Genomic DNA, 26,357 nt, shown 5'->3' with positions numbered 1-26,357 from the left:
GAGCCCAGGGAGGGGGTGGTGCCTGTAGTCCACAGAGAGGATCAGAGCCTCTAAGATGTGAGGAGTAAAGGTAATATCATTCCATTGGCACCCAGAGCCTGGGGACCTCCTGATTACAGATACAATATTGACTTGAAATTTGTACCCACATAATAGGATTTCTTTAATTTCCTTTTCTGATTTGAATGAGTTCTTATAGAAATAATTTTATTCTTGATTAGATAAGGTTACTATTGATATGAATCAACTAGCCATATATACCTGCTTAAAATTATTTTCTTGCTTATAAACCCATAGCATTTCTTTATAGTGTCTTAAATAAATTTCAAATTCCTTAGCTTTAATTGCCAGACCCTTCAAACTTTTTCTCCAAATTATTTCTGTTGAATAAGCTCCTACACTGCTTTGCACTCTTGGATTTGGCCAAATCCAGTTTGTTCTGTTTTGCAGATGCGCTCTCACACTTATATTCCTGTTCCCACAGCATCCACCCTGCTCAGGGCATGTGCCCACCTTTCCTGTGATGTCTCTAGCCTAATTTGGAGAACTGGGTTGGGACCAAACTGTGTTGGAATAAAATTTTTTTTTAGGCAAGTAAAAGAAATGGAGGGCATCCTCTTTACTGTGTCCCAATAAAACAGTAAAATATGCCTTCTCAGGAAAAAGCCTAGAGTCAAACCGTTAGTTTTGCATTGCACCAAAAATAATCCCTGGCAGAGCAATCACTTTTGGGATTATTTTAATGTTTGCTTCACAGCTTGTGAATTGAGGGTAAATTTATCTTTATTAAAGGCACATTTGACCCAGGGTTAACTTCCTTATTTGTTACTTTGGAAATTGTGGCCTTTTTGCTGTGTTATGAGGCAAACGCTGGGCTTAGAAAACACCCATGACTGGCAGGCTGGGAAAGACTAAGTATGTACTACAAATGTCTGGTGTGAAGTGGTAACTTTGGCTTTCCTTCAATGTGGTAACTCTTGTAACTCAGCTTATCCATTGTGGAGTTCCTGAAAGCTATGACTACGGAGTTGTTATTAGAGATATTGAATCCCACGGACATATGGTGCTACCCAAGGTGGATCCTGCAACCGCAGCTAAGCTGTCATTCAAGGCAGGTAGCAGTCAACCTGGTGGACTGCTGTGTAGATCAATTTAGGGGCTCCTGCTAAAGAGAAGCAACTGCTGCTGCCCTGTTGGGATTCTGTGTTGCTTATTCCATGTTCTTCTAAGTAAACCTGATGCCAACTTGGCTCTCATGGTCATATGAGTCTAAATGTCCAGTTAAGCAGACCTCCAGGTGGTTGTTGTACCATAAGCTTCAAGAAGGCTGATGACATGCCTGTTTTGTTAACTACTATCTCCCCACTGGTCAGCACAGTGTGTGGTGGAAAAACAATGTATGTTTATTGAACAAAATTGGCCCTGGACTTCAAAAGGTAGGTAATTACCACTTTTGAAGCTTTCACGAATAGGAATTAAAGCAGGGTACTCCTTCATGTTGATGTTACTGAACAATATCTTCAGAACTTCTAGGTTAAAGTTCTTCTCCAGCTCAGCGAGAACATTGTACACCACATTACTTACAGGGACCAGGTTTAACCGAGATGTTTGACAATCCTTAAAAAATATTGAATGGAAAAAATATAAATACAGATTTCAACAAACATTGTGAAGTAATTTTATGATTAATGTATTCCAATTTCCCTACATATTTTCTTATATAAGGTTTTATAAGTTTTTAATATTCATACAACTACTAAAATAAATAAGTAATGCCTTCCTCCTTACAATTACCCATTGATGAGTTGATCTGTTCACTCTCATTTATTAGATGTAAAAAGCAGCAATTTGGAAGAATAAAAATGGATTAAAGTTAATCTTTAAGAGCCAGGCCAAGATATTTTAGGACTAGACTTAGCAAGTGATGAGGGGCTGTTCTGTTTGATGGGCACTCTCTGCCTTTTTCCCCAGGAATGACATGGACTGAAAGGCTCAGAGAAACCAGGTGACCATTCTCCCGTTGCTGTGAACTTGGCCATAGAGAAGGCATACTTATGTGCAAAGAGAGTACTTGCTGTTCTGTGTCTCCAATGGGTCATATAGGTGAAATTACCCAAATTAAAAAAATTAAAGAAGGAAAGTAAAAGAAACCTGAAAGATGTTGGAGAAAGAACAGCAACCATCTGCTCCCAAATTTGTCCTAACCAGACATGAATTCCTGTGGATTTTAATGTTCCTAAATCTAGATATTTTAAATTGGTATTATTGAAATAAAATGCCATGCTAATTACTGTTTCAGTAAATCAATTTATTAAAATTATTCTTGAATCCATAAAATTACTTTGAATTTTTAGTTTATGTTCTATTGTGTGTTTCCCTACAAGACACTGTACAGTTATGGAGTATGTCTTATTTCTGACCCAGCTTATTTCCAGTGCCATTCACCCTGACACCACAGGGTGCCATGGACCCCACTCCCTCAGTTAGAAGCAGGATCATCTTTGGTGATTTCTGCTGCTCCCCTCCCCCTCTGCCTTACAGGAGCACTTACAAAAAATACTGGAAAATATATCCCACTCATAGAACACCACTCAGTGAGCTATTTTCACCAAAAGTTTGGGTCTAGGATATCAAAGCCCAATTTACTTTGGAGCCGGTTTACCAGATTGTGACATTATAAACTTTACTTACTTCAAACACTTTATCTGTGATGAATTTATGGTCACGGAGGAGCTCAAGGAATGGAAATGTCTTTTCTATTGCATATGAAATCTTCACTTTCAATCTTTTGAAGTGACTGAATATAAGGTCATAGTTAAGCCTGTCCTCTATGTTCTGGTCTTCTGTGGACATCCTAGGAAAAAAGGATACCATGTAAAAACAGTCGTGGGAATTCTGATATGTCTGTGGAGGATGTAAGATTTTATATATGAACGAAAGGCTATGAAGAACCAACACATATAAAATTGGTGGACCTGAGTAGAGGCCAAAGTAAATTCAATTAAAGCAACAAAGACATAGTAGAAGAAAGGATGAAGGTTATGAAAGACTAATATATTGGACTGAAAAATTCCTGTCCATCCTAATCAAAGCCATTGTGAACATATCTTCACCTAAACATAACTAGAATATTTTTTAATTAAAAAAATTTAAAATTGGGTCTAGTTCAACCTCTGTGGAAAGCAATATGGAGATACCTTAAAGCAATACAAGTGGATGTACCATTTGATCTAGCCATCACATTACTGAGCATCTATCCAAAAGAACAAAAGACACTCTATAAAAACGACACCTGCACTTGAATGTTTATAGCAGCACAATTCACAATTGCAAAGATGTGAAAACAACCCAAGTGCCCATCAATACATGAGTGGATTAATAAAATGTGGTATATGTATACCATGGGGTACTATTCAGCTATAAGAAACAACAGTGGTATAGCACCTCTTGTATTTTCCTGGATAGAGCTGGAACCCATTCTACTAAGTGAAGTATCCCAAGAATGGAAAAAGAAGCACCACATGTACTCACCAGCAAAACAGTTTCACTGATCAACATCTAAGTGGACATATAGGAATAACATTTATTGGGCGTCGGGCAGATGGGAGGGTGGAGGAGGGGATGGGTATATTCATACATAATGAGTGAGATGCGCACCATCTAGGGGATGGACACTCTTAAAGCTCTGACTCGATCAGGTAGTGGGGACAAGGGGCAATATGTGTAACCTTAACATTTGTACCCCCATAATATGCTGAAATAAAAAAAATTGAAATTCCTACAAAATCAAGATGGAGTAATCAGGTCATCTATACAGAGATGAAAAACAATGGTATAAAAATAAAATACAACCTTAAAAATGCATCTTAATTAACAACCAAAAAAATTAAATCTCTGAAAGATAAAAACAATCTCAGAAAGAAAAAACAAGCTGTTATAGCAGAAATATCATCCTAAATCATAAAATTAATTCATAAATATTATGCAGTATAGTAATGATGATATGATTAGGTATAAATTCAGAATTTCATGAACATATCAATAATATTTCCTGGGAAATCCAGTTCTGCTTTGTGTTAACATAAATTTGTTTGTGCTATTGTTATATATAGTAAATATTTTTCAGTATCCGAACTTCAGAAATTGCTGTTGTTTCCTGTGAAATTAATGTTACACCTGAGTCTGTAATTCTGGCTCTTATTTTATCATTTTATTGCTATGATAATATTTTAATCGACATCTCTGTATTACTAAATGCTGTGACAACTCATAAATTTTCTTTGTCAAACCAGCAGGGAATTATCAGCATTTTCCAGTACCCAAAACACAGCAGGGAATAATAATATCACTTATTGTTCTTTACTTCTTTTCCTTTTTTAAATTTTTTTGTTCCCTTCCCCAACATTATTGTTTTTTAATTCCTGTAAAAAATGTTTCTGGCTAAAGATTGTAGATTAGGGAGAAGCATATCTTCCACTTTTTAAAGACGCCACTAAAGTGCTAACAAAAGAATTAGATTCACAATGACAAAGAGAATGGTAGAGAACAATGAGTAGATGAAAAATTTCAACCAGAGGAGAGACTTGCTATTGTAGGTGGAGGATGCTCCCAGAGATCAGGAAAGCAGTTAATGTGCCCTGCAGAACTGTGAAGAGGCAGTGGCGATTGACAGGGAGATGCAGCGCTAAAAATTGGTGTGTTATTTGAAAAATGAAGAACAGAGCAGCACATCCCCTGCCTGTCAACCCCCATGCAGCCTACCTACAGCCAGGCCCCCTCTCAGGGGCAAACATTGCTGTCATTTCTTTCACCATGTTAATACTGTTTGTTATTGGATATTACACAAATAAAATAATACATAATGTATGCTTTTGTGTCTGCCATGTTTTGCTCAGCATCTGTGTTGTTGCAATGAATATCAGTTTAGTCCTTTTTTCAAATTTTTGAGTGGTATTCCATTTTGTGGACCTATCACAATCTGTTGATTCATTTTCTTGTTGAAGAACATTTGGGTTGAGTCCAGTTTGGGACTAGTATGAATAAAACTGTAGAAGTCTTTTTGTGGTTGAAAATTGGATGAAATGTTGTAAATATTTATATGACAGAACAAATATCTCAGTCAGAGAAGAAAAATATGAAAAGAAAATAGCTAGAGGAAGATTTATGTTACTACATTTAAATGTTTTAAAAAAGCAATAAAGATACAAAAGACAGCATAGAAAAACATTTTAACACATATGACACACTATTAATATATATCATATTAATATACAAGACTCCAATCTATTAATTAAAAAGAAACATTATCATTAGACTGTCAAAAGATTTTTAAAAAAGAGAGAATTTTGAAAGCAGCAAGAAAAGAGTAACTCATCATATCTAAGAGAGCTGCCATAGCCTTGTAGTAAAACTTGAAGTCTGGTCAATTGATGCCTCCCAATTTATTCTTTTTGCTTAAGATTGCTTTTGCTACACATGGTATTCTCTGGTTCCACATGAAGCATAGAATTACTTTTTCTACATCTGCAAAAATATCCTTTCTTCCCTGAGACTAGCAGGGGCTGTGTTAATACTGTGTGTCTAGTGTGCAAAATTAAATGAGAGAACGTGGTGGGGGGGTGGGACGAGAGCCCCCATATGGATTTCTCAACAGAATCCATGCAGGCCAGGAGAGATGGAGAAGATATATTCAAAATAAAGAAAGAGAAAAACTGCCAACCAAGAATACTATACCTGGAAAAACTGTCCTACATAAATGAAGGAGTATTTATATATCTTTTAATGTACAAATTAAAGATATATATATATATTATAAATTAAGATGTATAAAAAGTATTTATACATCTTTTCTAAACAAACAAAAGTGGAGAGTTTCATTACCACTAGACCTGTCTTACAAGAAATGCTAAAGGGAGTTGTTAAAGCAGAAATGAGAGGACACTAATTAAGAACATAACAATATATGAATATACAAAACTCACCAGTAAAGTAAATATACAAACTCAGAATTCTCTAATATTATAATAATTGTGCATAAATCACTTTACATTCTGTTATAAAACAAAAACAAAACAAATTAAAGATAAATGTAACTGATATTTTGTTATTAAGTACATAATACAAAAAAGATGCAAATATTAACATCAATAAGCTAAAATGGGGAGAGAAGTAAAAGTATAGAGTTTTGTGTCCAAACTTGTTAGCTTAAAATAGGATGGTATAACTAGTAGATTTTTTTAATAACCTTCATGGAATACAGAAAGGAAAAATCTGTAGTAGATAAACAAAAGATTATGAGAAAGAAATCAAAGGATGCCACCACAAAGAGTCATTAAATCACGAAGGAAGCTAAAAAAAGAAGAATGAAAAGAGGAACTTGAAAATAATTTTAAAAACCAAGATTCAAAATTTTGCTGCATACGAGAAATTCATTTTGGCTTTATCAACACATGAAAGCTGAAAGTGAAGAAATGGAAAAAAGATATCCCATGTAAAAAGTAACCAAAAGAAAGCAGGAGTGACTATATTCATCCATATTTATAACAAACAAAATATATATTAAGTCAAAAATTGTCACAAGAGACAAAGAAGATCATTATATATGGAAAAAGAGACAGATTCATCAAGAGGATGTAACACTTACAAGTATTTATACATCCAGCATTGAAGCACCTAAATATATAAAGAAAATGCTACAGAACTGAAAGGAGAAATAAACAGCAATACAAGAATAGTAGGGGACTTTTATGAACACCTACATTTGGAGAAAAGAAAGATCTCAAACAACATAGCTTTACACCTGAGAAAGAAAACAAAGTAAGCCCAAAGTTAAACAGAAAGGAGGAAATAATAAACATTAGAGCAGAAATAAATAGGGTATAGAGAAACAATAGAAAAGGTCAATAAACTCAGAGTTGGTTCTTTGAAAAGAGAAACATAATTGACAAATCTTTAGACTAACCAAGGGAAAAAAAGAGTCAGAACTCAAATAAATAAACTTATAAATAAATAAAAAGTAAATATTACAATCGATACCATAAAAATACAAAGGATCATGAGACCACTATCAACAATTATATAACAATAGATTAGGTAACCTAGAAGAAATGGATAAAGTTCTAGACACATACAATTTATTAAGACTGACTTATGAATAAATGTATAATGTGAACAGACCACTAATGAGTAAGAATATTGAATCAGTAATCAGAAACCTCCCATGAAAGAAAAACCCAGAACCATATAGCTTTACAAGTGAATTCTATTAAATATTTATTGAGGAACTAATACCAATGCTTCTCAAACTCTTCCCTCTCCTCCAAAAAAAAAATCAGGAAATACTTCCAAATTAATTTTATGAGGGTATATTTACCCTGCTACCTAAGCTATCTCAGAACACTAGAAGAAAAGAAAATTATAGACCAATATTCCTGATGAACATAGGTGCAAAATCTGTGAACAAAATACTAGAATGCCAAATTCAACAGTATGGTAAAGGGATCATTCACCGTGCTCAAATGGGATTTATCCCTGGGATGCAAGGATGGTTCCACATATGTAAATCAATAAATGTGATATACAACATTAGTAGAATAAAGGACAAAAATTATATGAACATTGTAATAGATGCAGAAAAAGCATTTGAAAAATCCAACATCCTTTTATGATAAAAAATTTTAACAAATTAGGTATAGAACAAATGTATCTCAACACAATAAAGGCCATATATGATGAGCCCACAGCTAACAACATACACAACAATAAAAAGCTGAAACCTTCTCTTCTAAGACCAGAAACAAAACATGGATGCCCATTCTTAACACTTCTATTCAACATAGTACTGACAGTCTTAGCCAGATCATTTAGGCAAGAAAAAGAAATAAAGGGCATCTAAATCAGAAGGAATGAAGTAAAATTGTCTCTACTTCCAAATCACATGGTGTCATATATATTAATAAAAATCCCTAAAGACTCTGCAAAAAAATTATTAGGAAAATAAAATAATTCTGTTAAGTTGCAGGACACAAAATCAACATACAAAAATCAATTGTATAGTATAGAAATTTTAATAATGTTGTGTCTGCCGATCCATGAGCATGGTATGGCTATCCATCTGTTTACATCCTCTGCTATTTCCTTCCTCAGTGTTTCATAGTTCTCCCTGTAGAGGTCTTTTACCTCCTTAGTTAGGTATAGTCCTAGGTACTTTATTTTCTTTGTTGCTATTGTGAGGGGTATTGAGTCTTTGATTTGGTTCTCAATTTGATTGTTGTTGGTGTATATGAATGCCTCTGATTTCCGTGTATTGATTTTGTATCCTGAGACTTTACTAAATTCATTTATCAATTCCAGGAGTTTCTTGGTTGAATCCTTGGGATTTTCTAAATATGATATCATATCATCAGCAAACAGTGAAAGTTTGATCTGTTTTCCCCAATTTGGATACCTTTCATTCCACTTTCATGTCTGATTGCTATAGCCAAGACTTGCAGCACTATGTTGAATAGAAGTAGAGATATTGGACATCCTTGCCTGGTTCCAGTTCTAAGTGGGAATGCTTTCAATTTTTCCCCATTCAGTATGATGTTGGCTATGGGTCTGTCATATATGGCTTGTATCATTTTTAGGTATGTCCCTTCTATGCCTATTTTATTAAGTGTTCTTATAATAAAAGGGTGAATTTTGTCAAAAGCTTTTTACGCATCTGTTGAAAGAATCATATGGTCTTTGTTTCTGTTTATCTGGTGAATTACATTTATAGATTTACATATGTTGAACCCATTCCTGCATTCCTGAGATGAAGCCCACTTGCTCGTGATGTATTATTTTCTTGATAAGCATCTGGATTTGGTTAGCTAGGATTTTGTTGAAAATTTTTGCATTTATATTCATAAGGGATATTGGGTCTGTAGTTTTCATTTTGTTGCATCCTTTCCTGGTTTTGGTATCAGGTTTATGTTCGCTTCATAAAATGTGTTGGGGAGGATTCCATCCTTCTCGATGTTGTGGAATAATTTCTGCAAGATAGGCACCAGTTCTTTGTAAGTATGGTAAAATTCGTGTATAAAACCACCTGGGCCAGATCTTTTCTTTTTAGGAAGATTTTTAATTGCTGTATCTATTTCAGCTCTGGATATTGGTCTGTTCAGGAATTCTATTTCTTCCTGGTTGAGCCTAAGGAGGCTGTCTATTTCTAGAAATTTGTCCATTTCCTCCTCATTTTCCAGTTTGTGTACATAAAGGTTTTGTAGACTGACTACAGATTCAATGCAATACCTATTAAACTCCCAACATCATTCTTCACAGATATAGAAAAAATAATTTTATGCTTTGTATGGAACCAGAGAAGACTTTGCATATCAAAAGCAATTCTAGGCAATAAAAACAAAATGGGAGGTATTAATATACCAGATATCAAATCATACTACAAAGCTGTAGTAATTAAATCAATTTGGTATTGTCACAAAAATAGGAATATTTGACCAGTGGAACAGATCTGAGAACCCTGATATAAAACCATCCTCATATTGTCATCTAATCTTTGACAAAGCAGACAAAAACATACACTGGGGAAAAGAATCCCTATTCAATAAATGGTGCTGGGAAAACTGGATAGCCATTTGTAGAAGGCTAAAGCAGGATCCACACCTTTCACCTCTCACAAAAATCAACTCAGGCTGGAAACAGACTTAAACCTAAGGTATGAAACTATTAGAATTCTAGAGGAAAATGGTGGAAACACTCTCCTAGACATTGGCCTAGACAAAGAATTTATGAAGAAGTCCCCAAAGGCAATCACAGCAGCACAACAATAAATAAATGGGACATGATCAAACTAAAAAGCTTTGGCACAGCCAAAGAAACAGCCATGAAACTAAACAGATAACCTACAGAATGGGAGAAAATTTTTGCATCCTACACCTCTGATAAGGGGCTGATAACTAGAATCTACTTAGAACTAATGAAAATCAGCAAGAAAAAATCAAACAACCCTATCAAAAAGTGGGCAAAGTACATGAACAGAAACTTTTCAAAAGAAGACAGAATAATGGTTAACACACATATGAAAAACTGTTCAACATCTCTAATCATCAGGGAAATGCAAATCAAAACCACAATGAGATATCACTTATTTCCAGTAAGAATGACCTTTATCAAAAAGTCCCAAAACAATAGATGTTGGTGTGGATGCAGAGAGATAGAAACACTCCTACATTGCTAGTGGGACTGAAAACTAGTTCAACCTCTATGGAAAGCAATATGGAGATACCTTAAATCAATACAAGTGCATCTACCATTTGATCCAGCAATCTCATTACTGGGCATATATCCAAAAGATCAAATGGTACTCTATAAAAAAGACACCTGCACTTGAATGTTTATAGCAGCACAATTCACAATTGCAAAGCTGTGGAAACAACCCAAGTGCCCACCAATACATGAGTAGATTAATAAAATGTGGTATCTGTATACCATGGAGTACTATTCAGCTCTAACAAACAATGGTGATATAACACATCTTGTATTTTCCTGGATAGAGCTTAAACCCATACTACTAAGTGAAGTATCCCAAGAATGGAAAAATAAGCACCACATGTACTCACCAGCAAATTGGTTTTAACTGATGAGCACCTAAGTGGACACATAGGAATTACATTAACTGGGTATTGGGCAGGTGAGGGGGGGTGGAGGGGGCAAGTATATACATACACAATGAGTCAGATGTGCACCATCTGGGGGATGGTCACACTTGAAGCTCAGACTTGTAGAGGGAGGAGGGCAAGGGCATTATTTGAAACCTTAAAATTTGTATCCCCATAATATGCTGAAATAAAAAAAATCAGTTATGTTTCCATATACTAACAACAAACTATCTGAAGAAAAATTAAGCAATCTTATTTATAGCAGTATTAATAGAATAAATTCTTAAGAATAAATTTAACCAAGAAAGTGACGGCTTTACACACTGAAAATTACAAGACATTGATGAACAAAAACTACAGAAGACAGAAAGAAATGGAAAGGTATCCTATGTTCATGAGTCAGAAGAATTAATATTGTTAAAATGTCCATACTACCCATAGTGATCTATAGATTCAGTACAATCCCAATCAAAATTCAAAGGCCATTTTTCCCAGATACACAAAAAACAAAACTAAAATTTGTAGTGAATCACAAAAGACCCCAAATAGCCAAATCAATCTTTATTTATTTTTTATTTTACTGAATGTTTTAATTTTTCTTTTTTATTGAGTCAGAGTCTTGCTCTGTTGCCTGGGCTAGAGTGCCATGGCATCAGCCTAGCTCACAGCAACCTCAAACTCCTGGACTCCAGCCATCCTTCTGCCTCTGCCTCCCAAGTAGCTGGGACTACAGGCATGGACCACCATGCCCGGCTAATTTTTTCTATATATTTTTAGTTGTCCAGCTAATTTCTTTCCATTTTTAGTAGAGACAGGGTCTCGCTTTTATTCAGGCTGATCTTGCACTCCTGACCTTGAGCGATCTTCTTGCCTTGGCCTCCCAGAGTGCTAGGATTACAGGCATGAGCCACCGTGCCCAGCCGAATTTTTTACATTTTAAAAAAATTTTTTGAGACAAGGTCTCATTCTGTTGGCAAGCTAGAATACAGTGGCAACATAATAGCTCATTGCATACTCAAACTCCCATGTTCCAGCCATCCTCGTGACTCAGCCTCCCTGGAGCACAGGACTACAGGCACAACCTCACCCTACTACCTTTTCTATTTTTTGTAGAGTGGAGGTCTCACTGTGTTTGCTTAGGCTGGCTGCTGGGCTCAAGGGATCCTCCTGCCTCGGCCTCTGAATTGATGACATATATGAGCCCCTCACCTGGCCAAAAGAAGTCTTTAGAAAGAAGAACAAAGCTGAAGGCATCTCAGATTTCAAACTGTATTACAAAGCAATAGTGACCAAAACTACAGGATACTGGCATGAAAACACACATAGAAACCAATGGGACAGAATCATGAGCCCACGAATGAACAAACATATATACTAATATTTGACAATGATGCCAAGAATGCACTATGGGGAAAGGGTAGTCTCTTCAATAAATGGTGCTGGGAAAACTGAATATCCATATGTAAAACAATGAAATTATAATACTCAAAGAAATTAACTTAAAGTGGGTTAAAGACATAAATGTACACTCCTACACTGCTGGTAGAACTGCAAACTAGTTCAACCTCTGTGGAGAGCAATACAGAGATACCTTACAGTGATACAAGTAGATCTACCAATTGATCTAGCAATTTCATTACTGGGCATCTACCCAAAAGATCAACTGACACTCTACAAAAAAAGATACCTGCACTCGAATGTTTATAGCAGCACAATTGATAATTGCAAAGTTGTGGAAACAACCCAAATGCCCATCAATTCATGAGTGGATTAATAAAATGTAGTATATGTATACCATGGAGTACTATTCAGCTCTAAGAAAACAATGGTGATATAGCACATATTGTATTTTCCTGGATAGAGCTGGAACCCATTCTACTAAGTGAAGTATCTCAAGAACAGAAAAACAAACACCAAATGTACTCACCAGCAAATTGATATTAACAGATCAACACCTCAAGTGGATGTATAGGAATAATATTTATCAGGTGTCGGGCAGGTGGGAAGGGGGAGGAGGGGATGGGAATATACAAACTTAATAAGTGAGATGTGCAACGTTTGGGGGATGGTCACGCTTGAAGCTCTGACTCCAGGGGGAGGCAGGACATGGGCAATATATGTAACCTTAACATTTGTACCCCCATAATATGCTGAAATAAAAAATATTTATAAAATAGACATAAATGTAGGACCCAAACTCATAAAACTCTTAGAAGAAAACAGGAAAAAACATCCTTAACAAGAGTCTCAGCAAAGTTTTTTAGGATATGACACCAAAAGCACAAGCAACAAAAGCAAAAATAAACATTTGGGTCTACTTCAAACTAAAAAGTTTCTGCACAGCAAGGGAAACAATAAACAGCATGAAAAGGCAACACGATCAAATCAGAACTAAATGAAATTGAAAACAGGGAAGCTATTCAGGAGATTAATAAAACAAAAAGTTGGTTCTTTGAAAAAATAAACAAAATTGACACGCCACTGGCTAAGCTTACGAAAAGCACAAAAGAGAAATCTCTAATAAGCTCCATCAGGAACAAAAAAGGAGATATCACAACTGATCCCAAAGAGATACAAGATATAATTTATGAGTACTACAAAAATCTTTATGCACACGAACTGGAAAATGTGGAGGAAATGGACAAATTTCTAGAAACACACAGCCTCCCTAGGCTCAACCAGGAAGAAATAGATTCCCTGAACAGACCAATCTCAACAGCTGAAATAGAAACAGCAATTAAAAATCTCCCTAAAAAGAAAAGTCCTGGTTCAGATAGTTTCACACCTGAATTTTACCACACTTACAAAGAAGAACTAGTACCTATCTTGCAGAAACTATTCCACAACATTGAGAAGAACAGAAACCTCCTCGACACCTTTTATGAAGTGAATATTACTCTGATACCAAAACCAGGAAAGGATGCAACAAAAAAGGAAAACTACAGACCAATATCCCTAATGAATATAGATGCAAAAATTTTCAACAAAATCTTAGCTAACCAAATCCAGATACTTATCAAAAAAATAATCCACCACAACCAAGTGGGCTTCATCCCAGGGATGCAGGGATGTTCAACATACGTTCAACATATGTAAATCTATAAATGCAATTCACCACATAAGCAGAAGCAAAAACAAAGACCACAAGATTCTTTCAATAGATGCAGAAAAAGCTTTTGACAAAATTCAACACCCTTCATGATACGAACACTTAATAAAATAGGCATAAAAGGAACATACCTAAAAATGATACAAGCCATATATGACAGATCCATAGCCAACATCATACTGAATGGGGAAAAATTGAAATCATTCCCACTTAGAACTGGAACCAGGCAAGGTTGCCCACTATCTCCACTTCTATTCAACATAGTGCTGGAAGTCCTGGCTACAGCAATCAGACAGGAAAGTGGAATGAAAGGTATCCAAATTGGGGCAGAAGAGATCAAACTTTCACTGTTTGCTAATGATATGATATTGTATCTAGAAAACCCCAAAGATTCAACCAAGAAACTCCTGGAACTGATAAATGAATTTAGTAAAGTCTCAGGATACAAAATCAATACACAGAATCAGAGGCATTCGTATATGCCAACAACAATCAAATTGAGAACCAAATTAAAGACTCAATTCCCTTCACAATACCAACAAAGAAATTAAAGTACCTAGGAATATACTTAACCAAGGAGGTAAAAGACCTCTACAGGGAGAACTATGAAACACTGAGGAAGGAAATAGCAGAGGATATAAACAGATGGAAATCCATACCATGCTCGTGGATTGGCAGACTCAACATCATTAAAATGTCTATACTACCCAAACTGATCTACAGATTCAATGCAATACCTATTAAAATCCCATCAGCATTCTTCACAGATATAGAAAAAATAATTTTATGCTTCGTATGGAACCAGAGAGGACCCCGAATATCAAGAGCAATTCTAGGCAACAAAAACAAAATGGGAGGCATTAATATGCCAGATATCAAACTATACTACAAAGCTGTAGTAATTAAAACAATATGGTATTGGCACAAAAATAGGAATATTGACCAGTGGAACAGATCTGAGAATCCTGATATAAAATCATCCTCATATAGCCATCTAATCTTTGACAAAGCAGACAAAAACATACGCTGGGGAAAGAATCCCTTTTCAATAAATGGTGCTGGGAAAACTGGATAGCCACCTGTAGAAGGCTAAAGCAGGATCCACACCTTTCACCTCTCACAAAAACCAACTCACGTTGGATAACAGACTTAAACCTAAGGTATGAAACTATTAGAACTCTAGAGGAAAATGGTGGAAACACTCTCCTAGACATTGGCCTAGGCAAAGAATTTATGAAGAAGTCCCCAAATGCAATCACAGCAGCAACAAAAATAAATAAATGGGACATGATCAAACTAAAAAGCTTCTGCACAGCCAAAGAAACAGTCATGAAAGTAAACAGACAACCTACAGAATGGGAGAAAATTTTTGCATCCTACCCATCTGATAAGGGGCTGATAAGTAGAATATACTTAGAACTCATGAAAATCAGCAAGAAAAAATCAAATAACCCTATTAAAAAGTGGGCAAAGGACTCGAACAGAAACTTTTCTAAAGAAGACAGAAGAATGACCAACAAACATATGAAAAAATGCTCAACATGTCTAATCATCATGGAAATGCAAATCAAAAACACAATGAGATATCACTTAACTCCAGTGAGAATGGCCTTTATCTAAAAGTCTCCAAATAACAAATGGTGGCGTGGATGCGGAGAGAGAGGAACACTCTTACACTGCTGGTGGGACTGCAAACTAGTTCAACCTCTGTGGAAAGCAATATGGAGATACCTTAAAGCGATACAAGTGATTCTACCATTTGATCCAGCAATCCCATTACTGGGCATCTACCCAAAAGATCCAATGACACTCTACAAAAAAGACACCTGCACTCGAATGTTTATAGCAGCACAATTCATAATTGCAAGGCTGTGGAAACAGCCCAAGTGCCCATCAATCCAAGAATGGATTAATAAAATGTGGTATATGTATACCATGGAGTACTATTCAGCTCTAAGAAACAACGGTGATATAGCACATCTTATATTTTCCTGGTTAGAGCTGGAACCCATACTACTAAGTGAAGTATCCCAAGAATGGAAAAACAAGCACCACATATACTCACCAGCAAACTGGTATTAACTGAGCAGCACCGAAGTGGACACATAGGTACTACAGTAATAGGGAATTGGGCAGGGGAGAGGGAGCGGGTACATAAATACATAATCAGTGAGATGTGCACCGTCTGGGGGATGGTCATGCTGGAAACTCAGACTTGTGGGGGGAGGGGGGAAAGGACCTTTATTGAAACCTTAAAATCTGTACCCCCATAATATTCCAAAATTTTTTAAAAAGGCAACTACAGAACAGAATAAAATACTTGCAAACCATTTACCTGATAATAGTAACCTTTATATGTTCAAAATATATAAGAACTTCATACAACTCAATACAAAAAAAAAAAAAAAAAAACCTCAAATATAATCCAATTGAAAAAATGGGCAAGAGACCTAAATAGACATTCTTCCAAAGAAGACTAATGAATGGCCCACAGGTAGATGAAAATGTGCTCAACATCACTAATTACCAGAGAAATGTAAATTAAAACCACAATGAGATATCACCTCACACTTGTTAGGATGGCTATTATAAAAATGTGGAGATAAAAATGTTAGCAAGGAAGGAGAGAAAAGAGAATCCTTGTGCACTGTTGGTGGGAATGTAAATTGGTGCAGGGATCCTGATTCAGTCTTCTGCATGTAGCTATCCAGTTTCCCTAGCACCATTTATTGAAGAGAGATTCTTTTCCCCATGGTATATATTTGTCTGCTATATCAAAGATTAAGTGACCATATGCAGATGGTTTCATCTCTGGAATCTCAGTTCTATTCCAAATATCAGTGTTTCTGTTCTTGTGCCAATTCCAGGCTGATTTAACTATTATTGCTTTATAGTACAGCTTGAAGTCAGGATGACTGATGCAAGGACATGGAAACAACCCAAGTGCCCATCAATTCATGAGTGGATAATCAAAATTTGGTATATGTTCACAATGGAATATTACTCAATTCTAAGAAACGACAGTGAGCTAGCACCACTTATACTATCCTGGATTAAGCTTAAGCCCATTATCCACAGTGAGGCGAGACAAGATCAGGAAAATGGGCTCCACATGTACTCGCCATCAAATTGGTACTGACTGATGAACACTATGGTGCTCAAATGGTGGTAGTGCTCACCAGGGACTTGGGGGTGGTAGACTCACATCTTAGGGATGTGGTGAGCATGGTGGAGGGGAAGGGCATACCTCTAACCCTTCTTAGGGAGAGGCAAAGATACAAAATGTAACCAAAATGTCAAAAACAAAACAAACAAACAAAAAACTTTTATCGGGTGTTGGCCAGGTGGGAGGGGGGAGGAGGGGATGGGTGTGTACTTACATAATGCGTACGATGTGCACCACCTGGAGGATGGACTCACTTGAAGGTCTGACTCGGTGGGAGGGGAGGGGGGAGAGTTTGCAGGGGCAATACATGTAACCTTAACAATATTTGTACTCCCATGATATGATGAAATAAAAAGAAAAAAATAGATACTAAATTTTAAAAATCTCAATACGATTTTGAGAAGCTGACTTGGAAAAACAAAAGCAGAAGACACTTTGGAGGGAGAGGAGAAGAAGATTTTCTCTACCACGTATCAGGAGTTGTTGGGACGCTGTCACCTTTGTGACAGTGTAGTTCTAGCATAAGCAGAGGCAACCACGGACCAATGGCAGAGAAGAGAGAACACTGAAAAGCACCTGCCTCTATGGCAACTCGGATAAAGAAAAGGGTAGCACTGCAAATCAGTGGGGAAACGGATGGCTTAATCAATTAATCGTGTCCTCAGAAAAACTGCTAAAAATCACAATAGAGTCTTCAAATGTAGCTCAGAAAGGAAAAATTTGGCCTCAGACAAGGCAGGAAATGTGAAAGAAAACAGAAACAAAAACATTTCACCCGGATTATGTCTGAGGAAGTGGGAAGTTTGGAGTGAAGCACAACAGCCATGGCAGGCAGAGGGGAGAACAAAGGAACACTGAATTGCAATTGGAAGAAGATAAACAGGATGTCCCCATAGTACTTAATGCCACACAAAACCTAAATAAAGCAAGAACATGAAAATGGGACAATAAATGAACAAAATAATGGTGTAAAGTGGAGATTGCGCAGTTGTAGAAACAAATTAAGATCCCCCTGAAAAAGAAAAATTCCATTTTTAAAAAATTAGAAATTACAAGAAACAAAAACCTATTAAAATTAAATAATTGTCATGGATCAAAAGTTTGAGACAACCATCATTAACACAAAGTAAAGAACTGAAAAGATGGAAGCCCTAGGCAGCAGATAAAAGCTGCAAAGTCTAAAGTGGCTGAATGTAAGGATAATTTGGCCTAAAAATTGAAAGAGAAAAAGTTTTCAGAGATATAGCAGAAGAAACTTCTCCTGAAATAAAGGTAGAAGCAAATCTGCCACCTTGAAGATCACAAGAACTACCTGAAACCTGGCAGTGCTCATGGAATATGTCAGTGACTTTCTGCATCACTTTATTTATAGCAATTAGTGTGCATCTATCTTATAAAATCAGTACCATGATAGGTCTATATGTTAACTTTTAATATTGAATAAGATAACAGACAAGAAAAGTATATTTATACTTACTGGAATATTTAATGAATTCTCTCATATCATGAAAGAAAGAACAAACATCTCAATTGAATAACATTGGCAAAAAAATAAATAAGTAATCCATAGAAGGGGGAATTTAAATATCCAATAAATATGAAAAACTGTTTAATTTGCCACATAATCAAGAAAAGACCAATTAAAACAGGATGCAGCTTTTTACCCATCAGTTTTGCAAAGTTTGGCTGGGTGTGGGGAGATGGCTTGTTCATTTCATCTACTATTGGTAGAAAAAAATATTGATTGATTCAGTCACTTCTAGAAAGGCAATTTTTCAGAATTGAAAATCTATAAACAAGTAAATATTGACATCTGCTGTGTCAATAATTCCCTCTTTTTATGTTTTGACACAAATTAAATACTTGTATACATGCAAAAAAAAAAACCAAAAAAAAAATGTAATCATTGTTATTACAGTTTATTGGTAAAAGTGAACTGAAAACAACTTATATGTCCCTCAACTGGGAAAGGGATCAAAATTATGGTATATCATCCAGCAGCAGTGGCTGCACCTATAATCTGGGCACTCTGGGAGGCCAAGATGGGACTATCTTTTGAGCTCAGGAGTTCAGGAGGAGCCTCAGCGAGAGCTAAACCCAGGTTCTACTGAAAATAGCAAAATTCGCTGGGCACAGTGGTGCCCACCTGTAGTCCCAGCTACTTGGGAGACTGTGAGGCAAAAGGATCACTTGAGTCCACAAGTTTAAGATTGCAGTGAGCTACAATGATGTCACTGCACTCTAGCCAGGGCCACAGAGACTCTATTTCATAACTAAATAAATACATAAATAAATGTTTTAAAAACAGTGATATATCAATTCTATGGAATAGCATTTAGCTGGTAAAAAGAATGAGGCAAGTCTATATGCATTTGAATGAAAAGATGTCTAAGATTTCCACTATTAAAATAAGTGAAAATGCAGAAAGAACAGCATTCGCAACATATTACAACACAGGAACACAAATTTTGTATTTAGGAAAACACACTGTACATAGGTAAGTGCATAGGAAAAGATGTGGAGGGCTAAACTCAACACTCTCCGTGGAGCCAGGAACGGAAGCTGCTGTGGGAGGTGAGTGGAGAAGATCTTTTCCCCTATGTACTTACACATTGTTTGAAACTTTATGAACATGAATGTGTATTATATTTCTTTTTTATAAAAAAATTAAATTAAAAATTAAGCAGTGTTATTTCTGAACCCATTACTAGAGAAAAGATAGGATTTCCATCCCTTTTCATTTCACAGGTATCCCCCTTCCTGCAAAGGAAATTAAAGTAAAAATAGAAATATTCATCCTGCACTAGTATTTTCCTGTCCTGGGCCTCTCTCTTCCTTTTCCTTCTCTGCTCAAGGTCAATGGAGGAAGAAATCAGACCCGAAGCCAGTCATAGCAACAGCCCAGGAGTGGCAGGACACCTGTGCCAGGACAGGTGAAACCACAGCATCCAATGTTTAAAGTAAGCCAGGTGTTTGCCGGAATGTTTATTTTCTACATTACCTTCTTTGACATGACCTATGTGAAGGTAGAAGATGGAAGAGGGACACGAGGGGGTTCAGAGGTGTTGGGGAAATAACACATCCCATCAACACATTCCTGCCTCAAAGACTCCTGTGTTCAGAGAGTCCTGGCCAGCTGAGCAGCAGGTATAAACAAGGAAGCCCCGTGTGTTACGGCAAGCTGGACTCACACCAACAGCTGTCCTGCTGCAGTATAAAAACACAATTTCTTCATTATATACTCTTTGATTTCATTATATTGCATACCTGTGTCCTTGCAAAGCAGGACTAAACTCAAGTAAAGCTTTAGACAGGAACTGCACTAAAGGCACAAATGCAGCAATGTTGCCAGAGATGAGGAGGGAGATAAAGACTCACCTGACAGCCAGGTCGTGGCCTCCATCTGCCATCCTCAGAGCCTGGCCTTCAGTCCCTCCCGTCTGCCTGGCCTGTGTCCACTGTGGCTGCCCGGACTCTGGGCAGAAATTCTGCCCACAGACTGACTTACCCAGAGACGGCTCCGCCCGAATGGGGAAAAGAGAAGTGAAACTGTTTTGCCGAGCCCTTGGCAGGCTGTGGACACTGTGTTTCTCCCCTCACTCCAAGTGATTCTCAGCTTCCAGAATTGTGGCAGAAGGATGGCCAGAGGCCCTTGCCAAGACCTGGAGGACCAGGAAAGGAGGACCCCAGGACAAGCAGGGCCAGCTCTGAGGAACCCTCGTTTTTGTGCAAAGGACAGAAAAAAACATCAACTTGAACCCTAATTGTCCTCAGCTGCTTTGGCCTCAAGGGGGCAGCACAGTGCACGTGGTGGAGGGGGGGGAGTAAATTCCATGTGTCCTCTTCCCCGTGCTGTGACAGCTGGAGTATTTGCGACAGGCTGGAGGGAAAGCCAGACACTTGAATCTCTCCCAGGCCCGTGGCAGAGCCCGGACGGCCGAGTCAGGTCTGCGCATGCGCACACGGGCTGGCGAGAGCCGAGACGCGGCATCGGACGCGGGAGGGCGCGCTGGGGCGGGAGGCTGGAGCCAAGTGCTGACAGCGGCTGACGTCGTAGGCGCGAGGGTTGAAGGCGCGTTGACTGCGGGGCTGCTACAACTCCGGGGTGAAGGAGAGACGCCTGAGCTTCGAGGAAGCCACCGGGACCTGAGAGGGCGAACGCTCTCGTTGGGGAGCTGGAGGTGGGGACCAGGTGATCCAGAAGGAACGGGCAGGTGACCGGCCGGGGGACTTAGCCTCGGAGCTGCGTCACTGCCAGATGGTTCGTTCGGTTCTGAGCCCTCGGTCCGCACAGGGTGCGCAGCGACCTGGACGACGCCGCGTCCGCCCAGCAGCCAAGGCGGAGACGGGGAGGCCGCGGGGCCGGGGCCTTGGGATCCAGGGCCGGGGGGCAGGGGGGGCAGGCGGGATTCGGGGCCGGGGGGACAGGGCTCCAGGGATGTTTTCCACATCGGCTCCCACTGAATCCGCCCCCCCCAGCTGTGGACAGGGTGACTGTCGGTCACACGTGACAATGTGGGAGAGGGGGTTTCCACCCTCGTCCACGTCTGCTCTCTCTGTCCCCAAAGGAGCACGTGAGCACCAGTCTGCTTGGGACAGACTCCCGGACACTGATGAGGACATCTTCTCCAGAGGGCAGGGTCCCTGTGCCTACCAGGTGCTGCCCACCCTTATGTCTCCTTCTCTTTGTGTCTCTGTCCCCAATCCCCGACTGTGGGCAGAGGAGCTGGTGAGCTGAGCCTCTGTTGGGCACAGCTGCCGTCTGCTCCCAGCCTCCCCATGGCACGGTGGCCCCAACTAGGCCAGGCACAGACCGGACCAGCCTGCTGTGGCGTCCCCTCTCTGCTCTTGTCCCTAGGCAGCAGGCAGGCCCAGGCCACAGCTGAGCCAGCACTGACAGAAATGTGCCAGCTTTTCCCTGGGTCTTCTTAGGGTCTGCTAAGGTCAGCACCTGCAATTCCAGGAGAACAGGCGACAGGCTAGGCGGGGCAATACACAGGGTGACCGTCTCAGGTGGACACTCCCATGCCAGTGCTGCCCCTGGCAATGGGGAAGGGGACATTCATGCAGGTGGGGGTAGAGAAAGGTGAGCACGACATACACTCTGCAAAAGCAATGACAGTTTATGAAGAATCTGTAGGTCTTTGAGGAGAAAGCAATGTTTCTTTGATCCAGACAACAATGTCAGACCCACTGCGATTAGGAAAGGGATAGGATCAAATTAAGAAACAGGGTGAACTTCTAAAATCCTGCTGGAGTGATGGGAAAGAAATAACGGAATTCCTGGGGCATTTTCCGTGGCTATAAGGAGCAGTGGCTACGGGGAACCTTTCTGCTGTCACAGAAGTAGCTCATGTTAATGGAGTCTGGAAAACTCGGGAGCAAGAGAGGAGTCATTGAGGAAGGACAGAACAGGGGACCTGGCAAGGTGAGGGGCTTCATAAGCTTCAGCGAGAGCAGCTTCAGTTCAGACCTTAGAAGTCAGGGTGATTCTCCAAGCTGGGAGGGACACCATGGGGACTAGAGGTGCACCCCCGTGATGTCTAAGGTAGTCGGCATCCTGGCCAGAGAGTTCAAATGTAGAGGCAGCTGCAGGCACATCAAGGGTGCCCAGTGGGACATGAGGATGGAGAACTTGGCTACCCTCCAGGGGGTAGAAATGGGGAGTGAAGAGCAGGAGCCTGGGACCTTCAGGGGAGCACTCAGTCCTGCTGCAGTGTCTCCTTCTAGGAGCCACACACCAATCAGGGCCACATGCTGGGTCTCTCCCTGACCCCTCCTGTCTCATAGGGGAGACTTCTCTGACTGGGGGCCTTGGAGAATGGGGCTGTCTGCCTCTTGTTGAGTCTCCCTGGAGTCATCCTGTCTGCAGGGACCAGGACTCTGCTGGCTCCTCCTAGTTCAGGAGCACAGGGACAGGGACCTGCATGGGGGTGGGGTGAGCGGTGGATGGTTGGAGCAGCCTGAGGCCATGTGGATAAGCCCAAATCTAGACTTCAGTTTTAGTGATGCCTTTATTGCCACTGGTCTGAGCCACACCCCACCCTACAGCTTTTATCAGAACAAAACTGGTATTTTGATCCCCATCTGTCTCCCCTCTTTGCCTACCTCTCAGTTGGTTTGAAACTCAGGTAGGAAAAAGTGATACAATTGGAGGGATCCCCTCACACCCCAAATGGTTCAACCATATGGGTATATGTCTCTCTCCTCAGGTTCTGTCCTACCTGTGCCCCAGATGGGCAAAGGCTGGAGACATATACCCCTACAATTGCATATTCTTGATGCAATTGGGCTCAGCGGGCATTGTTGGGGCTGCAAATGTGATTATTTCAGTTGGAAGGGAGTGAATCCTTGGAAAAGGGGATGAGTGGGAAGAGCTGTCATGGCAGAGGAGGAAGAGGCTAAAGGGTGACAGCTTGTGGGGATCGGGGAAGGGAGGGAGCACAGGAAGTCCCTCTGGGCACCTGCTGTAGGTCCAGGGACCATCCATGGGAAAGCCCCCTGAGGAAGCCCACAGTCCTTGTGCAGCAGGTGGAGGATGGAGGCTGTCCCAGGGCCACATCTCGGTCCCCACCTACAGGCTGCATCATCACCCACAGTCCTTCAGTTTAAGCCCCTGTTGTATGCACAACAGGACAAGGGCACCTATCCCCTGTACCCTGGCACAGACTCCCACGGCCCACTGATACCAGCTCATGTATCTTTCCCATGAGCAGCCCAGCCAGCGAGGCCAGCCACAGACACACTGTGTGTGCACGAGGCAAAGAAAGTCTTGTGATTCCATCTCTAATTTTGTAGCCCAGAGTCACCCAGGCCCAGTACCCTGTCACCCCGGCCCAGTACCCACTATCCTCCCTGAATGAGCTCTGGCCACATCCACACTCCCCTCTAGTGGCCGTGATTGGCATTACAGTTTCCTTATAGCCATGCTCTGTGGAAACAAAATGAAATGTTTCTCTTCTCAAGATTGTAGCTGTCCAAACACAACCCAACCTTCTGTTTTTGTCCTTGAGGCAAAATCAGTGAGAATATAGTGGTTTGAGGACAAAGGAAAAGGAAGTTTATTAATCTGCTGGCAAATGAAGACAGTGTATGGTGTCTCAAAGACTACCATCCTCCCTGTAAGGAGAAACACAGAACTTTTTAAAACGGGATTTTCAGCAGCGGAGTGTTAGAGACTAAGACCCTCAACACCCCAACGACTTGTCCTACGCACGGGCCTCGCCCTGGAAAATTCCCAGGACGAAAATAAGCACCCAACCCTCCAGCTATAGCTCCGAGAAGAATGCATTCCATGACGTGCTTGCTCCAGGGTGTGCTACCTGCAATTGTTTGCTCCAGGGTGTGCTACCTGCAATTGTTCCCGACCCCCTGCCAGTTGAGGTTGAGTGATCAGTCACAAACAGTTTCGATGCCATAAGATGCTGATTGGGGCTGATTGACCCAAACCCGAGCCTCATCATCCCCCCACTCTATTTTTCTGTTCATACTTCCTTGTTTCTGTATGATTATAAAACCAGCAGAAAATCTATGTAAAGTAGACCTTGACAACACTTTGCTTGGTCTCATTCCTTTCTCTCGCCTATCTCTTTCAGGCACGGTCCCCCTTGACCCCACGAGTAACAGAAGGTCCCGCGGGCCGGGACAGCGGAGCTTGGACCTGCTTGACCAATGTCGCTGTGGGCTATTGTTGCTTCACTATGAATTGGTGTTTTTGTTCTTGGGTCTTGGTTCTTGGGCGACAGTGACCTTATCTCCAGTGACTATGATCTTGTGGTCCTTGTCCTTCTATGGACAATCCTGTTTAAATATAATGAGGAACAAACAACAAAGAACATTTTTCTGCCCCTTTGATCACTGACCTGGATGGAATGCAAGAGTTAATTCCCAAGATGTGTGGGGGTTTCAGAAGGACAACTCATGGAACATTGCATTGAGCTTGGATATCTGTGGCGTGACTCGGCCTCTTTCTGCTCTGGAACAGTGACTGCTTCAGCGTTTGTGTCCAGCCAGGGCAGAGGGCACAGACAAAGCACCCAGTGTGATCCAAGGCACAATGATGGGAGAAGAAGACTTGTCACTGTCTCTGCTTAGCCTGGGTTACTTCTTGGTCTTTGGCCAAGACCTGGTGTAGTATCTGAGTGGCCTGGAATCCCTCACCTCACCCCACTAGTTATCCCGCAGTTAAGACAACGTGGCTGACACAGCCCCTAAGGCTGTCTTTGGTCCTGCTTTGCATTGCCATGACTGGCCCCATCACGTGGGCCTGTGTAGTTGCTGCACGTTTGTTTGTTGAATGGACACATAAGTGTGTGAACGAGTGAACACAGTTGTCACTCGGGAGAAGAGATTTCTTAGCAGCCAGTAAATGATCAGCTTGGACTTTTATGCCTTAATATCCAGAGCCTGTCATCTACCACCAGCAGGTTTAACAGGAAACTTAGGGGCAGGGAAGCTGCCAACAGCAGCACCTGCCATGTCATGTGTGAGTGACAGGAGCATCAGAAGTCAAGGGTCTGAGGAAGGAGACCCTTTGGAGAGACCCTCTGAGAACTGAGGCAGTTGTCCCTGTAGGGCCCTGGAGCCACAGGGAATAGAGAGAGGGAGCATGCAATGAGGGGTTGGGGGAGGCCAACTCAGTTGATTGGCGGGAACTGAACTTCCCTTTACTCTGGCACCTGAAAGACATATTGGCCTTAAGAAATAGATCAAATAATATCTCCTCCAGAAATCCCAGTGGCTGCAGGACCTAGTCACTGAGTCTCTAGTCATCAAGCCAGGGTAGCCAATAGCCCCAGAAGCCAGCTCTGTGAAAACCACGATGTCCTGGTGTGGCAGAGTTATGCAAGGTCACTGGTGTCAGAGGGTAGGAAAGTGGAAGTTCGTCCACCTCCTTCCTTCCCCAGGTTCCCCTCACGCTCAGCCTTGGAGAGGCCGTGGAGAGCACACAGGCTCTCACCACCTGCCCTGGAATCCACCCAGCAGGAGACCGGTGGTCTGTGAACTCCACATGCCACTTCTATGGAGGGAGGATTCGCTTCCTGGATGGCAGTGAGGTCTGCACAGCGTCTCTGGTGGGGCAGAGAGCCTCCGCACACAGGAAACCATTCTCCTGGTCAGCAGCTTTGCAGGACACTTCTGCCTCCCAGTCACTCTGCTCTCAAGGGTGGCCCGAAGGAAAACCTGTGTGCGTGTGCGTGTGCGTGCGTGTGTGTGTGTGTGTGTGTGTGTGTGTGTGTATGTAGTGGAGCAACAAGACAAAAGAAAGAACAAGAAAGTGTTTTTTGTTGTTTGCTTCCCTGGGTGAATATGGCTATACACACATTCCAAGAGAACTCTACGTTAGGTTATCTGTAATGAGCATTGAATGTTTCTACGGGAACTTTTGCTTCATTCTTATTTTATTAAAGACAGAAACTATAAAAACCAAAGAAAAACA

General features: G+C 40.4%; 1 protein-coding gene across 5 annotated transcripts in view; it reads right to left on the bottom strand.

The window, feature by feature from the left end:
• The window catches only part of LOC105862858 (nuclear autoantigen Sp-100-like), a 90,231-nt gene extending 69,384 nt beyond the window's left edge, over positions 1-20,847 (bottom strand). For 4 of the 5 annotated variants that reach the window (XR_012920629.1, XM_076006026.1, XM_076006025.1 and 1 more), the window contains exons 1-3: positions 20,297-20,847; positions 2,692-2,854; positions 1,449-1,617 (exon numbers count right to left, since the gene is read on the bottom strand). Coding sequence is in view for 4 of the 5 variants with exons in the window: in XM_076006026.1 (XP_075862141.1) it covers positions 1,449-1,617; positions 2,692-2,854; positions 20,297-20,328 (364 nt within the window). In the remaining variant the exon portion in view is untranslated. The remainder of the gene's footprint in view (positions 1-1,448; positions 1,618-2,691; positions 2,855-20,296) is intronic. The other variant, XM_076006027.1, reaches the window with a different exon arrangement.
• Between the last annotated feature and the right edge of the window lie 5,510 nt (positions 20,848-26,357).

This window comes from Microcebus murinus, chromosome 8 (assembly GCF_040939455.1).
Source record: "Microcebus murinus isolate Inina chromosome 8, M.murinus_Inina_mat1.0, whole genome shotgun sequence".
NCBI lineage: Eukaryota > Metazoa > Chordata > Mammalia > Primates > Cheirogaleidae > Microcebus > Microcebus murinus.
This window is presented reverse-complemented; position numbering and strand designations above follow the sequence as displayed.